Source organism: Bos taurus, chromosome 3, assembly GCF_002263795.3.
Source record: "Bos taurus isolate L1 Dominette 01449 registration number 42190680 breed Hereford chromosome 3, ARS-UCD2.0, whole genome shotgun sequence".
Classification (NCBI taxonomy): Eukaryota; Metazoa; Chordata; class Mammalia; order Artiodactyla; family Bovidae; genus Bos; species Bos taurus.
This window is the reverse complement of record NC_037330.1, coordinates 119,500,238-119,519,297: the sequence shown is the minus strand read 5'-3', so window position 1 is coordinate 119,519,297 and position 19,060 is coordinate 119,500,238. Positions and strand designations below refer to the sequence as shown.

The window sequence follows — 19,060 nt, the reverse complement described above, 5'->3', positions numbered from 1 at the left end:
GGGTTGAAGGCTGCCCCCCTAAGATTCATGCCCACTCAGAAAATCAGGCCGGGCATTATTAGGAAACAGGGTCTCTGCAGAGGTGACAGAATGAAGGGTCTGAGATGAGGTCCTCCTGGATGGGGGTGGCCCTAAACCCAGGGACAGGGTCCTTATAAGACAGCAAAGAGGAGAGACATGGATGCAGAGGGGAAGCCACGTGGAGACGGAGGCAGAGATGGGAGGGAGGCGGCCACCAGCTCAGGGACGGATGCCTGGAGCCCCCAGAAGCTGGAAGAGTTGGAAGGACCCTCCCCTGGGGCCTCTGCAGGGAGCTCAGCCCTGGGACTCCTTGACCTTAAAGGATAGATGTCTGTTTTCACCAGCTCCCCCAGTTTGTGGCCCTCTGTTAGGACAGTCCAGGACACCCCCCAGTTACTGGTCTAGCTACTATTGATGGACACACCCAGGCTGACAGCGTGGTTTGCCGTCGCTGAGTCCCTTGGCCCCACGACCACCCTCAGAGGGTGAGTCTCTATCCATGATATGACAGATAAGGACTTTGAGGGTCTGGGTGGACAGGACCTCACAGCCTGCCTCTTCCCAACCCTTCCTGCACCCGGCAGCTGTGACCTCTGTGTGGTTAAGTCATCCCAGGATTCTCGACCCAGGATTCAAACCTGGGCCTCCTGGGCCAGGAAGATCCCCTGGAGGAGGGCACGGCAACCCACTGCAGTGTTCTTGCCTGGAGAATCCCATGGACAGAGGAGCCTGGTGGGCTACAGTCCGTGGGGTCGCAAAGAGTCGGACACGACTGAGCGAGTAAACAGCAACATGCCAGGAGTGAATATTCTGTGGACCGCACGGCAGCACCCATTTGGACTCTGTGATGTCACCAGCTCTCTGAAGCCGTGGCCTTTGAGTGCTTTGGGGCTGAGGTTCCCAGAGCTGCCCCCAGAAAGCACCACGACTTGGGTGGCATAAGACCCCTAAGAAACCCAGAAAAGATGCCAGCCCACACTGGCGCAGGGCTGGGTCATGGCTTCCTTTTGGTCCAGACCCTCCCGTCCCTGTGTGAGCTCAGCCCCAGGAGAACCCCCCAGCGCTTGGGAAGTTTGGGCTGTTGTTGTTGAAAAGACTCACAGGAGGTCCTTAAAGAGCAGTCGTCCCTTTGACTCTGGGCTGTTTTTAACCCACCCCACCTGAGTAAGACCCACCTCAGAAGAGAGAGAAGGACCACTGTCCTGAGTATCTCTGACCTTCAGATGGTGGGGAATGGAGTCATGGGCTTGCTTTAAGTGTTAGCAGCTAGGTATGCATGGATGGATGGATAGATGGATAAGTGACTGGATGGATAGATGGATGGATGGATGGGTGAATGGATGGATAAGTGAGCGGATGGATGGATGGATGGATGGATGGGTGAATGCATGGATAAGTGAGTGGATGGATGGATGGATGGGTGGATGAATGGATAAGTGAGTGGATAGATGGATGGATGGATGGGTGGATTAATGGATAAGTGAGTGGATGGATGGATGGATAGACGGATGATTTATGGATGGGTGGGTGGATGGATGATGGATGGATGGATAAGTGAGCGGATGGATGGATGGATGGATGATGTATGGATAGATGGATGGGGGATAGGTGGATGGATGGATGGGTGGATGGATAAGTGAGTGGATGGATGGATGGATGATGGATGGATAGATGGGTGGATGGATGCATGGACTGATAAATGAGTGGATGGATGGTTGGATGGATGGGTAGATAAGTGAGTGGGTAGATGGATGGATGATGGGTGGATAAACAGCATGTGGTCTGTTCACACAGTGGAATATGACACGGTCGTGAAAAAAGAGTGAAGCTCTGACACAGGCTACAGCGTGGCTGGACCCTGAACACACACTGCTCAGTGAGAAAAGCAGACACAGAAGGACACACAGTGTGTGATTCCACTGATACGAAACATCCTGAACAGGCAAATCCGAAGACTCAGAAGGCACAGCAGGGGCTGAGAAGACGTGGGAACTCTTAAGGGTACAGCGTCTCCTTTGAGGGGGATGGACATGTCTGGAGCCAGACAGAGATGATGGTCGTGAAGGCTTGTGAGCCCTGCTCTGTACCACAGAACCCTCCACTTTCAGCATGGCATGATAGGTGAATCTGAGCTCCAGTTTTTAAATGTGTATCTGGGGAAGGGATGCAGGGGTGATGGCCATGGCGTGCAGGGCTTCTTTTCAAGACAATGAGGACGTTCTGGGATTGCGTGATGGGGCTGGTTGCTTCTCTTTGCAAATATACGAAAAACCACTGTAGTGTCTCTGGTGGCTCAGATGGTCAAGAATCGGTCTGCAATGCAGAAGATGCAGGTTTGATCCCTGGGTCAGGAAGACCCCCTGGAGGAGGGCATGGCTGCCCACTCCGGTATTCTTGCCTGGAGAATCCCATGGACGGAGGAGCCTGGCGGGCTATACTCCATGGAGTCACAGAGAGTGGGACACGACTGAGGGGCTAACGCCCGCAGCGCTACGTCGACTTTGCAGAGGTGACCTTGATGATGTTTTCCTGGTGGCTCTGTAAAGCCGTTAAGAAGAGAGGTCGACGGGCATGGGGGGTTCCCAGGAGCCAAGGGCGCACGGGCTGCAGCTCTGTGCAAGCTTGTGTGTGATGCCTGCATGTAGCTTCCTGCAGAACCTCCGCCCCACACCGCACCCTGCGGCCCCCAAGCCTGCAGGCTGCCCCGTGCCTCTGGCAAAGAGTCACCTCTGCCTGCCCAGCACCCCGGGGACCGTCTTGTGGTCGCCAGCAACTGTTTCTGGCTCATTTCACGCCACTTCCATCCCTCACCCCCTGGGCCTCCGCCCCGCCAGCGGCTTTGGGAGCCGGCCGCATCTGTTAGATGTGATTTCTTTATGAATCAGCCGTGCGTCGCCGTGCTGCAGGGGAGGGGGCTGCCTGCCCGGTCTCCGAGACGGGCACAGGTGAAAGCTTGGGGGGGCCCCCGGGGGGCTGGTGGTGGTGGTGTGGTGGGGGGAGGCGGCAGCTTCGGGGTGCAGACGGAGGCCTCCTGGACGCCCACGTGGCTTCTCTGCGGGGGCCAGCCGCTGTGTTATGCAAATGAAGTCTCTTTTGAAGCTCCCACCAGGAGGTTATGACAGATCCGGGGGAAGGAAGCGGGGGGGTCATCACCGGGCAGAAGTGGAAAAGTGTGTTAGCCGCTGACTTGTAGTCCGACTCTGCGACCCCGTGGACTGTAGCCCCGCCAGGCTCTTGTGTCCGTGGGATGCTCTGGACAAGAATACTGGAGTGGGTTGCCATGCCCTCCTCTAGGGGATCTTCCCCAACCTGGGATCAAACCCAGGTCTCCTGCACTGCAGGCAGATTCCTGACCATCTGAGCCCCCAGGGGAGCCCCCAGCAGGCTCCCCGCCCCCCAGTGCCACTCGATGGGGGAGGCTGGGCTTTCTGTCTCCAGCTCTGTGCACCCCCCCATCTTCTCAGATTCCCCCCACCCCCCCAACTGTGGACACGCAGTAGTCTCCTAGTCCCCCCAGTCCCATCCCCTCCCCGAGTTCCCCTTTCCCCTACAGATCAGAGACCTCTGTCCTCTCCACTGTCCCCCACCATGTGGCCTCCACGTGTGATCCTGAGACGTTGGGGACCTTTTGCTCCTGAACCCCAAAGATGGATGGAGGTTGGGGGCCGTGAGGTGTGGGGTTGCACCCCACACACACCACCACAACTGTACGATCGCACCTGGCCGTGAGCTAGTGGCGCGGAAAGTTTCCTACTCAAAGCGAAACCAGGGTCATTTTTAAATGGGTTTGAGGAACCTCGTTCGGCACACCCCCACTGCAGATGTTACATCTCCTGCGGAGGAACAGACAGATGCCCCGGGGTGCCAGGGTCCGAGAGGGGAGCTGCAATGCCATGAGCGTTGAAGGGCCCGGCGACTCAGGGGCCATGATTCCTGCCAACAGACACCCTGGGGATGCACACCCTCCCCGGACCGCACCAGCAGGTGTCCCACTGCAAGGCGCACGTGAGCCAGGGGGCGTCTTCCGGGCCTGAGCTATAACGGGGGTGGCACCCGGTTGCCCAGCTGAGCCCCACACCCTGATTTCTGGAGCCCCGATATCAGGCGCGCACATACACACACAGACACGGTGAAAAACAGAAGTGATAGCTTCAGCCACAGGAAAAATAGCAACTTCATCAGGTGGCTGAGACAGTGAAGAATCCACCTGCAATGCAGGAGACCCGGGTTTGATCCCTGGGTTGGGAAGATCCCCCGGAGGAGGGCATGGCTTGCCTGCAAAAACCCTGTCGACAGAGAAGGCTGGCAGGGTACAGTCCATGGGGTTGCAGAGTCGGATGCGACTGAATGGACTGAGCAAAGAGATAACAAAACCATCCCCCAGACTTTGAAAAAACCAACAGAAATGAACTGCGAGCTGCCTTTGGGTTGCATTTACATAAGAAGTTACAAAGAAAGTGACCCTGGGAACCCACTGTGTCCAGAAGGTGGAGGGCAGGCAGCCCCAGGAATTGCTTCTCCCCTGGGCCCTGGGCCCCTTTCTCTGTGTGAGTCTGAGGGGCCAGCCAGTCACGAGCAAGGTGCTCCGGGGACTTGTCTGTTTTGAGCGGGGAGGAAGGTCAGCAGGAAAAAACAGAAGTTCAAGAGTGCAAGTTTCAGGTTCCAGCAGCAGGAGGAGTCAGCACAGAACTCACCGTCTCCAGCAGGCTGGCACTTCCAGTCAGGCTGCAGGGCGTCTTACCAGCCCATGCTAAATCATTCAGTCGTGTCTGATGCTTTGCGACCCCATGGACTGTAGCCCACCAGGCTTCTCTGTCCATGGGATTCCCCAGGCAAGAATACTGGAGTGGGTTGCCATTTCCTCCTCCAGGGGATTTTCCCAACCCAGGGATCGGACTGGGCCCTCCCGCACTGCAGGCAGACTTTCTGGCATCTAAGCCACGAGAAAAGCCCACAACTGAATACACATGTGTTTATATATATACATACACACGCATGTATATACCAGATTTATATCTGTGTGTTATGTATAGACACACACACATATATACATGCAGTGGGCTTCCCTGGTGGCACCAGCGGTAGAGAACGCAGGTGTCAACTTAGGAGACCTGAGTGCGATCCCTGGGTCAGGAAGATCCCCTGGAGGAGGGCACGGCAACTCTCTCCAGTACTCTTGCCTGGAGAATCCCACGGACAGAGGAGCCTGGTGGGCTACGGTCCAGAGGGTCACAAAAAAGTCAGACACCAGTGCAGTGACTAAGAATGCATACATGCAGTATGGTGTGTGTGTATATGTCACACACACACACACACACACATACATATATACATGCAATGGGCTTCCCTGCTGGCTCAGGTAAAGAATATTCTGCAGACAAAGACTCCACCTGCAGTGTGGGAGATCTGGGTTCCACCCCTGGATTGGGATGATCCCCTGGAGAAGGGAAAGGCTACCCACTCCAGTATTCTGGCCTAGAGAATTCCATGGACTGTATAGTCCATAGGGTCCCAAAGAGTCAGACACGCCTGAGTGACTTTCACTTTTTTCACATACATGCAACATGGTCTGTGTCTGTATATGTCACACATATATGTATACATGTCACACATATATACATGTATACATGCAAATGGTGTGTGTGTGTATCACACATATAAATATGTATATACAGACAATATGGTGTGTGTGTCACACACATATACATATTTACATGCAATATGGTGTGTGTGTCTATATCACATATATATGCATATATACAGACAATATGGTGTGTGTGTCACACACACACATATATATACATGCAACATGGTGTGGGTAATATATCACATATATGACTGCAATATGGTGTGTGTCAAGTATATATATACACACATGTACATGGTAAATGGTGTGTGTATATATATCACATATATAGATATATACATGCAATATGGTGAGTGTATATATCACAGATATATATACATATATACATGTAATATGGTGTGTGTGTCACATATATATACATTCAGTTCAATTCAGTTCAGTCGCTCAGTTGTGTCCAACTCTCTGCGACCCCATGAATAGTAGCACACCAGGCCTCCCTGTCCATCACCATCTCCCGGAGTTCACTCAAACTCATGTCCATCGAGTTGGTGATGGTAGCCAGCCATCTCATCCTCTGTCATCCCCTTCTCTTCCTGCCCCCAATCCCTCCCAGCATCAGAGTCTTTTCCAATGAGTCAACTCTTCACATGAGGTGGCCAAAGTACTGGAGTTTCAGCTTTAGCATCATTCCTTCCAAAGAAATCCCAGGGCTGATCTCCTTCAGAATGGACTAGTTGGATCTCCTTGCAGTCCAAGGGACTCTCAAGAGTCTTCTCCAACACCACAGTTGAAAAGCATCAATTCTTCGGGGCTCAGCTTTCTTCACAGTCCAACTCTCGCATCCATACATGACCACAGGAAAAACCATAGCCTTGACTAGATGGACCTTTGTTGGCAAAGTAATGTCTCTGCTTTTAAATATGCTATCTAGGTTGGTCATAACTTTACTTCCAAGGAGTAAGTGTCTTAATTTCATTGCAATCACCATCTGCAGTGATTTTGGAGCCCCCCAAAGTAAGGTCTGACACTGTTTCCACTGTTTCCTCATCTATTTCCCATGAAGTGATGGGACCAGATGCCGTAATCTTTGTTTTCTGAATGTTGAGCTTTAAGCCAACTTTTTCACTCTCCTCTTTCACTTTCATCAAGAGGCTCTTTAGTTCCTCTTCACTTTCTGCCATAAGGGTGGTGTCATCTGCATATCTGAGGTTACTGATATTTCTCCTGGCAATCTTGATTGCAGCTTGTGCTTCTTCCAGTCCAGCGTTTCTCATGATGTACTCTGCATAGAAGTTAAATACACAGGGTGACAATATACAGCCTTGACGTACTCCTTTTCGTATTTGAAACCAGTCTGTTGTTCCATGTCAAGTTCTAACTGTTGCTTCCTGACCTGCATAAAGGTTTCTCAAGAGGCAGGTCAGGTGGTCTGCTATTCCCATCTCTTTCAGAATTTTCCACAGTTTATTGTGATCCACCCAGTCAAAGGCTTTGGCATAGTCAGTAAAGCAGAAACAGATGTTTTTCTGGAACTCTCTTGCCTTTTTCATGATCTATACATGCAATATGGTGTGTGTGTATGTACCACACACATATATATATATACATATACACATACAATATGGCATGTGTATATATATGTCACATATATAGATATATACATGCAATATGGTGTGTGTGTCACACATATATACATATATACATGCAATATGGTGTGTGTGTATATATCACACATATACACATATACACATACAATATGGTGTGTGTATATATATCACATATATAGATATATACATGCAATATGGTGTGTATCACATATATAATATATACATGCAATATGGTGTGTGTGTATATCACATATATACACATATACACATACAATATGGTGTGTGTGTCACATATGTATATGTAATGTGTGTGTCTATATCACACGTGCATATACCATAGGACATCAGCGCTCCCGCGAACGTGTGTGTGCGAACGTGTGTGTGCACCCGTGACGCTCCCGTGTGTCCGCCCCTCTCCCAGGACACCCCGTCCTCCGGCGCCTCTCACCTGCCCGGTACCCCCCTTTCCCTCCTTGTCTTGCAGATCGGCACCCCGTATCCCGAGGCCACCCCCAACGGCTGCAGCATGGACGTGAACATGACGCGCCCGGACAACGCCACCATCCTGATGCTGCGCGACCCGGCCATCGCGGTGGTGCTGCCGGTGGTGTACTCGCTGGTGGCGCTGGTGAGCATCCCGGGCAACCTGTTCTCGCTGTGGGTGCTCTGCCGGCACATCGGGCCCAAGACGCCGTCGGTCATCTTCATGATCAACCTGAGCGTCACGGACCTCATGCTGGCCTGCGTGCTGCCGTTCCAGATCTACTACCACTGCAACGGCAACCACTGGGTGTTCGGCGTGCTGCTCTGCAACGCCGTCACCGTGGCCTTCTACGCCAACATGTACTCGTCCATCCTCACCATGACCTGCATCAGCGTGGACCGCTTCCTGGGCGTCGTGTACCCGCTGGCGTCCGCACGGTGGCGCCGCCGCCGCTACGCGCTGGCGGCCTGCGCCGGCACGTGGCTGCTGCTGCTGGCGGCGCTGTCCCCGCTGGCGCGCACCGACCTCACCTACGCGGTGGACGCGCTGGGCATCGTCACCTGCTTCGACGTGCTCAAGTCCAACATGCTGCCCAGCGTGGCCATGTGGGCCGCCTTCCTCTTCACGCTCTTCGTCGTGCTCTTCCTCATCCCCTTCGTGGTCACCGTGGCCTGCTACACCGCCACCATCCTGACGCTGCTGCGCTCCGCCGACCGCCACGGCCGCGCGCAGCGGCGCCGCGCCGTCTCGCTGGCCGCGGTGGTGCTGCTGGCCTTCGTCGCCTGCTTCGCCCCCAACAACTTCGTGCTCCTGGTGCACATGGTCAGCCGCCTCTTCCTGGGCCGCAGCTACTACCACATCTACAAGCTCACGCTCTGCCTCAGCTGCCTCAACAACTGCCTGGACCCCTTCGTCTACTACTTCGCGTCCAGCGAGTTCCAGCTGCGCCTCCGCGACTACCTGGGCTACGGCCCGCTGCCCGCCGCCGACAGCCCCGACAGCCGCCACGAGAGCCTCTTCTCCGGGCGGACCCTGTCCGCGCGCTCCGTGGACGGGCAGGAGGCGCCCGAGAGGCCCAGCGTGAAACGGCAGGAGAGCGTGTTCTGAGACAGGCACCCCTCATCGCGAGTGCAGCGGGGGGCGTTGAGGGACAGCAGGGGTCTTTGGGGCCTCTTTTCGGTCACTCCGGGTGCGCTGGGATTCAGCCGGACCACGCTGGACGGGCCCCTTCTCTGCCTGCCGCCTCCCCACCGACCGCCCCCAGCCACAGCAGGTCCTCCTGCAGTATGCGGTGCTTCCTGGCCTGACCCCTGCGATCCTTTGAGGACGGGGCGAGACCAGCGAGCACACGAGCCCGCAGCAGCCCCCCGCAGCTGTGAGGTTTTGAAAAGATGATGGACCACAGTTCCTGGAGCGCCGGGGATGCTGAGACAGCAGGTCGTCAGGGTCTGCCTGAAATAACCTCTGTGCATCACAGGGAGAAGCATAGGATAAGTTCAGGGTTCCCTCAGGGGGGTGGGGGGGGGGGTGGAGAAGAAAACATCTCTGAAGCCTGTAAGGTGACACTTGGCAGGGGCCAGTGGGGAGGGGCTCGGGGAGACCCCCAGGGCAGGGTGGCTGCAAAGCAGGTGACATCCCCCCATCAGACCTCAGAGATGCTGGTGGGATTGTGAGCCGATGTTACCGGAGCAGTTGGTCCCCCGACGTCATTGCTTGGGAATGAAAACCACACACGCGTGTGGCGGAGTGGATGGTGTCCCAACCCTGCAAATCCACGTCTGCCCGGAATATGAGTGTGACCTACAGGATCAGGGTGGCCCTAGACCCCGTGACAGGGTCCTTAAAAGACACCAAAGAGGAGAGACACGGACACAGAGGAGAAGCCACGTGGAGATGGAGGCAGAGATGGGAGGGACGTGGCCACCAGCCCAGAGATGGACGCCCGAGCCCCCAGAAGCCGGAAGAGGCGGGGAGGACCCTCCCCTGGAGACTCTGCAGGGAGCTCAGCCCTGGGACACACAGACCTCAGACGTGTGGTCCCAGGACTCGGGGAGGATGGATGCCTGTCTGGGGCGTTAAGCCCCTCATTTATAGAACTGTCACAGCTGCCCTAGGAGACCCCTGCAGTCTGCAATTCTGAGACTGGGCCTCTGGCCACTGGCCGGGTGGTTCTAGGGGTCGCAGTGCCTGGTGCTGGCTCATGGGGCGGGACCTGTATAGGGCAGTCCATGCTCTTGGCGGGGAGAAAGACTCGCCTGGGGGTCCCATCCATCCCCATCCCCACCAGGGGAGGCCACACAGGGGACAGCGTCCAAGCCAGTCCGCAGTGTTTGCACAGGGCATCCATCCTCCCCGAGTCCGCAGTGTTTGCACAGGGCAGAGACCCACCGTCTGCTGCTTTCAGAATGCCGACCAGACACGCCCCCCGCCCGAGAAAGGACGTGCGCCCACGGGTGGCTGGAGAAGGGCTGGCTTCAAAGACTCGGATCGCCCCAGGATGGTGTGTGGTCCACCCGCTCTTCCCAACTGTTCCCAGAGCCAAGCCCCTAGAAAGTCAGGTCGCCAAGACAACAGTCCGGAGGCAGAAAAACCCTGACCCAGCAAGACAGTGGCGGCCACGTCCTGGGCGTGGGCTTCCAGCGTCTGACTAAAAAGCTGTGAAAAACCTCAAACCACCCTCACGGAACCGTCTTCTTGCTGAGCTGAGAACAAGCATCACCATTTGAATTCGGAGGAAGCCGGTCTAAGCAATAACACTGCCCCTCACCACCCCCACCCCCCAGCCCTCAACGGGTGTGACGTCCATCCAGCCTTTGGGTCCCAGAGAGCTCAGGTCACATTTCGTCACCATCGTCACCAACAGTTCGTTGTCCAGCCCCTCTGGGCCACCGACATCTCCCTGATTTCTGCATCCCAAGGACCCCCAGTTCCACTGAAGTTGCCCAGTATCCAACAGCATCTTCAGGGACCCGTCGGCCTTTCCGAGGGGTGCCTGTCGGATCACTGAAAATCCCAGGGCTGGATTTCCTTCTGTTTCAGCAGGTTAATAATATTGTTCTTGTTCAGTCGCTCAGTCGTGTCCGACTCTTTGCGACCCCATGGACTGCAGCACACCAGGCTTCCCTGTCCTTCACCATCTCCCGAACTCTGCTGAAACTCATGTCCATCGAGTCAGTGATGCCATCCAACCATCTCCTCCTCTGTCATCCATCCCCTTCTCCTCCCGCCTTCAATCTCCCAGCATCAAGGTCTTTCCCAAAAAGTCAGCTCTTTGCGTCAGGTGGTTAGAGTATGACATCTCTTTTCTCGAACCTGTTTTAAAACACCCACACTGAAGGCATGCGGTTTGCTGGAAATCGTCAGACGAAGACATTGATTTATTGTTTTTTCCCAGTGTCTGCTGTTTCTTTGGAAACCTGTGATCCTGCCATTTCACTGACATTCCTCAATGCTGTTAAAAAGCCTCAAGAGCAGGAATGCGTGTAAATGAAGGAACTGCATTGGAGTCCCTGAGGGGGACGGAATATGTCCGATGGAATGACTGCTTAGGGTCTCGATGCTATGTTGACAACTTCTCTTTAAATCTAGAACTTCTTCAAAATAAACCATCTTTTTTTTTTTTTTCTAAGCAAGATGTTTATTTTAACCTAGCAATGAAGAGTTTATCCTAACTCCACACAGGGGTGCACATGTGCTAAGTCGCTCAGCCGTGTCTGACTCTTGGCAACCCCGTGGACTACAGCCCGCCAGGCTCCTCCGACCATTGGATTCTCCGGGCAAGAATACTGGAGTGGGTGGCCATGTCCTCCTCCAGGGGATCTTCCCAATCCAGGGATTGAACCCAGGTCTCCCACATTGCTGGCGGATTCTTTACCATCTGAACCACCAGGGAAGCCCAATATATAGCATATTCCATGATATACCATATATATATATAGGGGCTTCCCTGGGGGTGCAGTGGTAAAGAATCTGCCTGCAAGGCAAGAGACCCAGGTTCTTATATACAGTCACATGAACACAAAGATATGTATTAGTTTAAATATACATGGTATGAATTAGTCAGGGGTCATCTTGCTTCTCAGCACTGGGGGCAGGGGCTGCCCCTGGCATGTGGTGGGGGGAGAACAGAGCTGCTCCACACCCCACAGTGCACAGGACGCCCCCCATAGAGACTCGTCCAGCCCCAGACGGCGGTAGGGCAGAGACCCTGACCAGACATGACTCTTACCTACTTAATCTGTCATCTCTCATTATCTACGTATGTATCCATCCATCCGTCAGTCAGATCTGTTGGTTTCTATAGTATAAATAAATAAATAAAGTGTAGTATCCATCCATCCATCCATCCATCCATCATCTATCTATCCATTCATCCATCCATCCATCCAGTCTATCTATCCATCCATCTGTCATATCTATCTATCCATTCATCCATCCATCATATCTATGATCTATTTATCCATTCATCCATCATATCTATCATCTATTTATCTATCCATACATCATATCCACCCATCCATCATATCCATCCATCCATCCATCCATCATCCATCCATCCATATCTATCCATCCATCCATCCATCCATCATATCTATCCATCATCTATTTATCTATCCATCCATATCTATCCATCCATCCATCTTATCTATCCATCCATCCATGTATCCATCATATCTATCTATCCATCCATCCATTCATCCATATCTATCTATCTATTCATCCATCCATCTATCCATCCATCCATCATATCTATCCATCCGTCCATCACCCACCTCTCCAGCCCTGTCTAGCCGGGGCACTCAGTGAGGGGTGATTCAGTTCCCCGGTGGACAGGACGCGTGCGGACGTCCGGATTCTCACCATTAGTGGGCACCTACCGCCATCTAGTGGACACAGACCAGAGTCGCTACTGAATGCGCTGCAGCCGCCCAGGGCAGCCCCACGAAAATGCATGATCCGGCCCCGAGGGTCAGTAGTGCTTAGGCTGAGAAGGGCCTGCACCCCCAGCGCAGGCCGGGGACCTTTATCTCCACAGACCCCCACTGCACTCTGGGGACCACCATCTGCACCGACCACCGCGCCCCGAAAACCCTCATCTCCACACACCCACACTGCTTTCCCGGGAGCTCCATCTGCACAGACCACCGCGCCCCGAGACCCCCCCCATCTCCACACACCCGCACTGCATTCCGGGGACCTCATCTCCGCCCCCATCAAGCCCCGGGGACACCCGTCTCCGCACCCATCGAGCCCCTGGGACCCCCATCTCCGCCCCCATCAAGTCCTAGAGACCCCCAACTCCGCACCCATCGAGCCCCGGGGACACCCGTCTCCGCACCCATCGAGCCCCGGGGACACCCGTCTCCGCACCCATAGAGCCCCGGGGACCCCCCACCTCCCCTCCATCGAGCCCCGGGGACCCCCACCTTCCCCCCATCAAGCCCCGGGGACCCCCATCTCTGCCTCCCTCAAGCCACCGGGACCCTCATCTCTGCGTTCCCAAGATGCCTTGCGGGCTCTGGGCCCCGCCCCCCGCCCGAGCCTGGCAGGAATCCCCAGCTGCTGGGGGCGGGGCGAGCTGGAGGCGGGGCTTCGAGGATGGGGCGGAGCTTCGTTCTCGGGCTGCCCGGAAGCGCCGCCGGAGCCCCACCTGCCTCGGGGGAGGGCGGGGCCTTGCGCAGAGAGGCCTGGGCGTGGCTCCAACGTCCGGGGCGGGGCTTCGCTGGTGGCCGGCCTGGAGCGAGCTTTCATTGGTAGTGAGGCCGGGCCGTGGGCGGGCAGAGGCGGGGTTTCGTTGGTGGTGCGGCCTGGGCGAGGTCTTCATTGGTGGTGAGGTCCGGCCGTGGGCTGGCCTGGGGCGGAGCTTCGTTGGTGGCGAGGCTTGGGCGTGGCTCCAACGGACGGGGAGGAAGTTCACGGTGGGCAGGGCCTGGGGCGGGCCTGTGCGGGGTGAGGCGAGGTTTCATTGGTGATGAGGCCTGGGCGTGGCTCCGGAGACCGGGCGCGGGGCCTAGAAGGGGGCGGGGCCTGGTGGGGCGGGGCCTGGGCCGCGCGCGCGCGCGCGCAGCGCGGGTCTCCCCGGCACTGGTCTCCCGGCGCCGGTCTCCGGGCGCCGGGCGCGGGCGCGTGGCGCCATGCTCCTGTGCCCGGTGATCGGGAAGCTGCAGCACAAGCGCGTGGTGTTGGCCAGCTCCTCTCCGCGCCGCCGGGAGATCCTCAGCAATGCTGTGAGCGGCCCGGGCCCAGGCTCTGGGGGGGCCGGGCCTGCGGACCCGGGCCTAGTGACCCCGAGGCCTCGGGATCCCCGGCGTCGTGACCCGGGTCTCCCGGATGGACCCCAGAGTTGCGGGTCCGGGGCCTAGAAACTGGGGGTGTCTTAGTAGTTAGCGGAGGGCTTTGGCCAGTGTCCGGTGGTCGGAGACGAGTGCCCGAGGGTCCTGATGACCTAGGCTTCGTGGGCGGGGCGCGCCGGGGGAGATGACAGGGGCCTTGGTGGATCTGCAGGGCCAGTACCTAGTTATTGGGGATCGTACTGACTTGGGAGGGGGGATGTAAGAGGTGGTGGGTGTTTGCAGGCCCGGGGTCAGCAGTGGGACCGACTGACGGGGTCAAAGATGCAGGGCGTCGGGACAGAGGCCTTGTGACTGAGGGTCTGGTGAGCGAGGAAGTGGGGGCGGGAATCTGCTGGGGGCCTAAGTGACTGGGTATCCGGAGTCTGCAGGACTGGGGGCTGAGGTAGGCAGAGGGTAGGCCCCTAGTGACCAGGGTCCAGATCTGTGGTCTCTGTGATCGGGGGCGGGCCAGGGTCTTCCAGCCAGGGCTCAGTGACCTGGCGATCTGCTGGCCAGGGAGTGTGGGGTTGCCGGGCCAAGGCCAGGTCTGTGTGCCTGAGCTGGATTTGTCCAGGTGTTGGTGGGGGGGTGGCGGTGGGGAAGGGGACAGAGCCACTGGACAGGGCTTGGTCTGCATGGGACAGCCCTATTTGGGCGGGGGGTGGTTTAGAGAAGCGAGGATACCAGCTAGGGGAACAGATAGAGCCAGAAATTCTTGCCTGGGTGGGGGGCGTGAGCTGGGCTGGATGGGCGGTAGGTACAGAATGAGAAGTGCTTTATGTACCTCCCAGCGAGGGTACAGAACCGTAGGCGGGGGTGTCTCATAGTGTGACCCAGGGGTTAACTGGGGATCCGGGAGGTCCACGATGGAGGTGGGGAGGGGGCTGGGGTGCAGAAAAGTAAGAGGCAGCTGGCTGCTCACAGAGGTCCCTGCGAGTGTGGGAGGGGGAGTTTGACCCTCTGTGGTCAAGACCCCATCCCCCACTCTGGAGGCAGCGGGTCTGTGACCTGCCTTCCGCAGGCACTGCCAGGTCACCTGTGTTGGGCACCAAGTCAAAGCAGCCTAGTTGTTCCCCTGCACACAGCCGCCGTATTTGTGGCTTTTTGTGGCCTTTCCTGCAGGCGCTGTCATCTCAGTAGTTTGACTGTTTGTAAAGGGCGAAATGCCCGGCCCTTTGGGACTCTCCAGGAGCCCTTTGATCCCTCGGGGCTGGCACCCCAATCAATAGCGCCCTGCTGGCCTCTGCGTGCACAGAGGTCTTCCCACCAGGGTCCCCAAGGCCCCCCCCACACACACACACACCAGTCACACTCACGCCGCGGCCGGGAGTCGGCCCTTGGTCAGTGTCCATAGTCAGGGAAGGGGGCTTGGCGGGTTCCTTCAGTTCCTGCCCACCTGTCAGCGTCCTGGGGCTCCCCCCCATACCCCTCTTCTATCCTGTTCCAGGGCCTCAGGTTCGAGGTGGTCCCGTCCAGGTTCAAGGAGAAGCTGCACAAGGCCTCATTCGCCACCCCGCAGGCGTACGCCGTGGAAACGGCCAAGCAGAAGGCCCTGGAGGTGGCCGACCGGATGTACCAGGTAAGTGCTCCTTTCCTGGGTCTCCTGCTAGCGGGGCGTCCTCAGGTTTTAATCACACCTGTTGTAAATCAGTGCCCTTCACAGCAGGCAATAGGTGTAGCTTCTCTGCGACTGAGTGTCCTTGTGTTGTGGACACGTGTAATTCATGGGATGGTATCGTTTATACAACGTTATCTGTCATTTAGCTAGTATGTAACCTGCCTTGGTGGCAATTCATATTCAGAGTGTCATTCCAGGATAAATGAAGCGACCTGACCCGTAGTCTATCACGAGGTTTACCGATTGCTGGTGTGCTACTGTTAACTAATAAAATAGAATCATTATATACTAATTCTCCCTTGGATTCTTGGATTAGATACTAGACGGAGGAAATGGGCAACGCCTGCTCCAGTTATTTCTTGCCTGGAGATCTCCATGGATGACCAGGAGCCTGGCAAGGTCACAGTCCATGGGTCTAGAAGAGTGGGACACGACTGAGTTGACTTCACCTTTCAACTTTCTCACTTTCTTCTGCCAATTGGAGAAGGAAAGTGCAACCGCCACTCCAGTGTTCTTGCCCTGGAGAATCCCAGTGGATAGGGAAGCCTGGTGGCTCCCGGTCTAGTGGGGTCCGCACATGAGTCGGACACGACTGAAGTGAACTTAGTCAGCAGGCATAGCAAGCATGGAAAGTGTGACAGCTGTACATTGCTCAGTCATTGCCGACTCTGCTTTGTGACCCCCATGGAATGTAGCCCACCAGGCTCCTCTGTCCATGGGATTTTCTAGGCAAGATACTACAGTGGGTTGCCATTTCCTCCTCCAGGGGATCTCCCGACCCAGGGATCGAACCCAGGTCTCCTGCATTGCAAGCAGGTTCTTTGCCATCTGAGCCACCTGGGAAGTCATAATTATATAGTAATATATAACTGGGGCCCCATGGTGGCTCAGTGGTAAAGAATCCACACACTAATGCTGGAGATGCAGGTTCGATCCTGGGTGGGAAACATCCCTTGGAGAAGGAGATGGCAACCCACTCCAGTCTCTTGCCTGGAGAATCCCATGGACAGAGGAGCCTGGCGGGCTACAGTCCACGGGGTCACAAAGAGTCAGACACGACTGAGTGACTCACTTTCACTGTCTCCCTTGATCGTTGTCTTGAGGACACTCCAGTCTCGCTTTCTAAAGCAAGACTGGATCCATAAATAAGCTGTGATGCTGTGTGCGTGCGTCGTGATGTGAAAATGTTTAAGACATACAGGGCTCGTCCCGCCTAAAGCCCGGAGTCTGGCGTTTCTTGCAGAAGGACCTGCGGGCCCCAGACGTGGTCATCGGAGCCGACACCATCGTGGTGAGTCTGCTTTCCGGCTTTCCGTGTCACTGAGCGACTGAAATCCAGGCCTCTGGGAAGGCAGGTTCTTTCTGTAAGACCTGGGGGAGAATCCACCCCAGGCTTCTTCTCTCTCTCCTGGCTACTGATGCTTTTTTTGCAATTCCTGGGCATCCCTGGGCTGTGGCCGCCTCCCTCCCGTCTCTGCCTCCGTCTCCATGCGGCTTCTGCTCTGTCTTTCCTTGTTACGAGAAACACCATCCATCATGGATTAGGACGCACCTGGCTCCAGTATGACCTCCTCGTAAATTTGTTACATCTGCAAGATCCTAAGTATCATAATGTCCTGTCACAGGGCTGGGGGGTCGGGACCTAGGGAAAGAACCTCCCCAAGATAGGGTTTTGGGCCGCGAGGAGTCCAGGCTTTTGGATGGGTCATCACAGTGATCCGTAGAGCAGCTCTGTTTCGCTGGTCATGGCCGTCTGTCTGAGACCCTGGCTGGCCTGATGGTGAGCATTGACCACGGATGCTGGGCCTCGTTGCTGAGGTGTTCATGGCAGCAGTGTCCCTGGATGTGTGTGTCGACGGACGATGGATGGGTAGATAGATGGATGGATGGTTGGGTTGATGGATGGATGGATGATGGATGGGTGGGTGGAAGGGTGAATGGATGGGTGGGTGGGTGGATGGATGGATGGGTAGATGGTTGGATGGATGGGTGGATAATGGATGGATGGATAGATGGATAGAAGATGCATGGATGGATGGATGGGTAGATGTTGGATGGATAGATGGATGGACTGATGGATAGATGGCTGGATGGATAAATGATGGGTGGATGGGTGGATGGATGATGGATGGATAGATGGATGGATGGTTGAGTTGATGGGTGGATAGCTGGGTTGATGGAAGGATAAATTGGTGGATGGTTGATGCATGGGTGGATGGATGGATGGTTGGGTAGATGGTTGGATGGATAGATGGATGGATGGATAGTTGGGTAGATGGTTGGATGGAAAAATGGATGGTTGGATGGATGATGAATAGATGATGGATTGATGATAGATGGGTGGGTGGATGGGTGGATGGATGATGGGTAGAAGGTTGGATGGATAGATGGATGGATGATGCATGGATGGATGGTTGGGTTAACTGGTTGGATGGATAAATGGATGAGTGGATGGATGATGGATGGATGGATGGTTGATGGATGGGTGGATGGATGATGATGAATGGGTGGATGATTGTGTAGATGGTTGGATGGATAGATGGGTAGATAATGGATGGATGGATAGAAGATGCATGGATGGATGGTTGGGTAGATGGTTGGATGGATTGACGGGTGGTTGGCTAGATGGATGGGATGGATAAAATGGATGGATGGATGGATGATGGATGGAAGGATAAATTGGTGGATGGTGATGGATGGTGGATGGATGGTTGGTAGATGGTTGGATAGATAGATGGATGGATGGATGGATGGGATAATGGATGGATGGATAGATGGATAGATGGATGGATAATTGGGTAGATGCTTAGATGGATAAATGGATGGTTGGATGGATGATGAATAGATGATGGATTGATGATAGATAGATGGGTTGATGGAAGGATGAGTGGATGGATGGGTGGATGGATGATGGTTGGATGGATAGATGGGTGGATAATGGATGGATGGATAGATGGATAGAAGATGCATGGATGGGTGTGTGTGGGTAGATGGTTGGATGGATTGATGGATGGTTGGCTAGATAGATGGTTGGATGGATAAATGGATGGGTGGATGGATAAAGGGATGGGTGGATGGATGATGGATGGATGGATAGATGATGCATGGATGGGTAGATGCTTGGATGAATAGAATGATAGGTGGATGGATGGATAAGCAGCACGGGGGTCCATCCACACAGTGGAATATGACGCAGTCATGAAAAGGAGAAGCCCCGACACAGGCTACGTGGATGGACCTCGAACACACAGTGCTCATTGAGAGAAGCTGGACGCAGAAGGGTAGATATTACTGTATTTGTATGAAATATCCAGAATAGGGAAGTCCACTGAGGAAGGAATCAGATCAGCAGTTGTCAGGGGCTAGGGAACGAGGTGGGGAGAGCAGCTTGTGGGAGGGGTATCTTCTCTC

General features: G+C 55.2%; 2 protein-coding genes and 1 long non-coding RNA gene across 8 annotated transcripts in view; 2 read left to right on the top strand and 1 right to left on the bottom strand.

Moving 5' to 3' along the window:
* Positions 1–9,227, top strand: part of LOC101908107 (P2Y purinoceptor 8) — a 45,391-nt gene extending 36,164 nt beyond the window's left edge. For all 6 annotated transcript variants that reach the window (XM_024990306.2, XM_024990310.2, XM_024990302.2 and 3 more), the window contains one exon: positions 7,700–9,227. In XM_024990306.2, coding sequence (XP_024846074.1) covers positions 7,742–8,806 — 1,065 coding nt within the window. In that variant the 5' untranslated portion in view covers positions 7,700–7,741 and the 3' untranslated portion in view covers positions 8,807–9,227. The remainder of the gene's footprint in view (positions 1–7,699) is intronic.
* A 528-nt stretch (positions 9,228–9,755) lies between these two features.
* On the bottom strand, positions 9,756–13,599 carry LOC112446046 (uncharacterized). Its single transcript, XR_003034121.2, has 3 exons — positions 12,472–13,599; positions 11,928–11,996; positions 9,756–11,576 (listed from the first exon to the last, which is right to left on the bottom strand). It is a non-coding gene; the product is annotated as an uncharacterized lncRNA (long non-coding RNA).
* Positions 13,600–13,782: 183 nt separating this feature from the next.
* Positions 13,783–16,973, top strand: LOC107131293 (probable bifunctional dTTP/UTP pyrophosphatase/methyltransferase protein). Its single transcript, XM_024989867.2, has 3 exons — positions 13,783–13,926; positions 15,479–15,610; positions 16,893–16,973. The coding sequence occupies exons 1-3, from the start codon at positions 13,834–13,836 to the stop codon at positions 16,971–16,973; spliced, it is 306 nt and encodes a 101-aa protein (XP_024845635.1). The 5' UTR covers positions 13,783–13,833.
* The last annotated feature ends 2,087 nt before the right edge of the window (positions 16,974–19,060 follow it).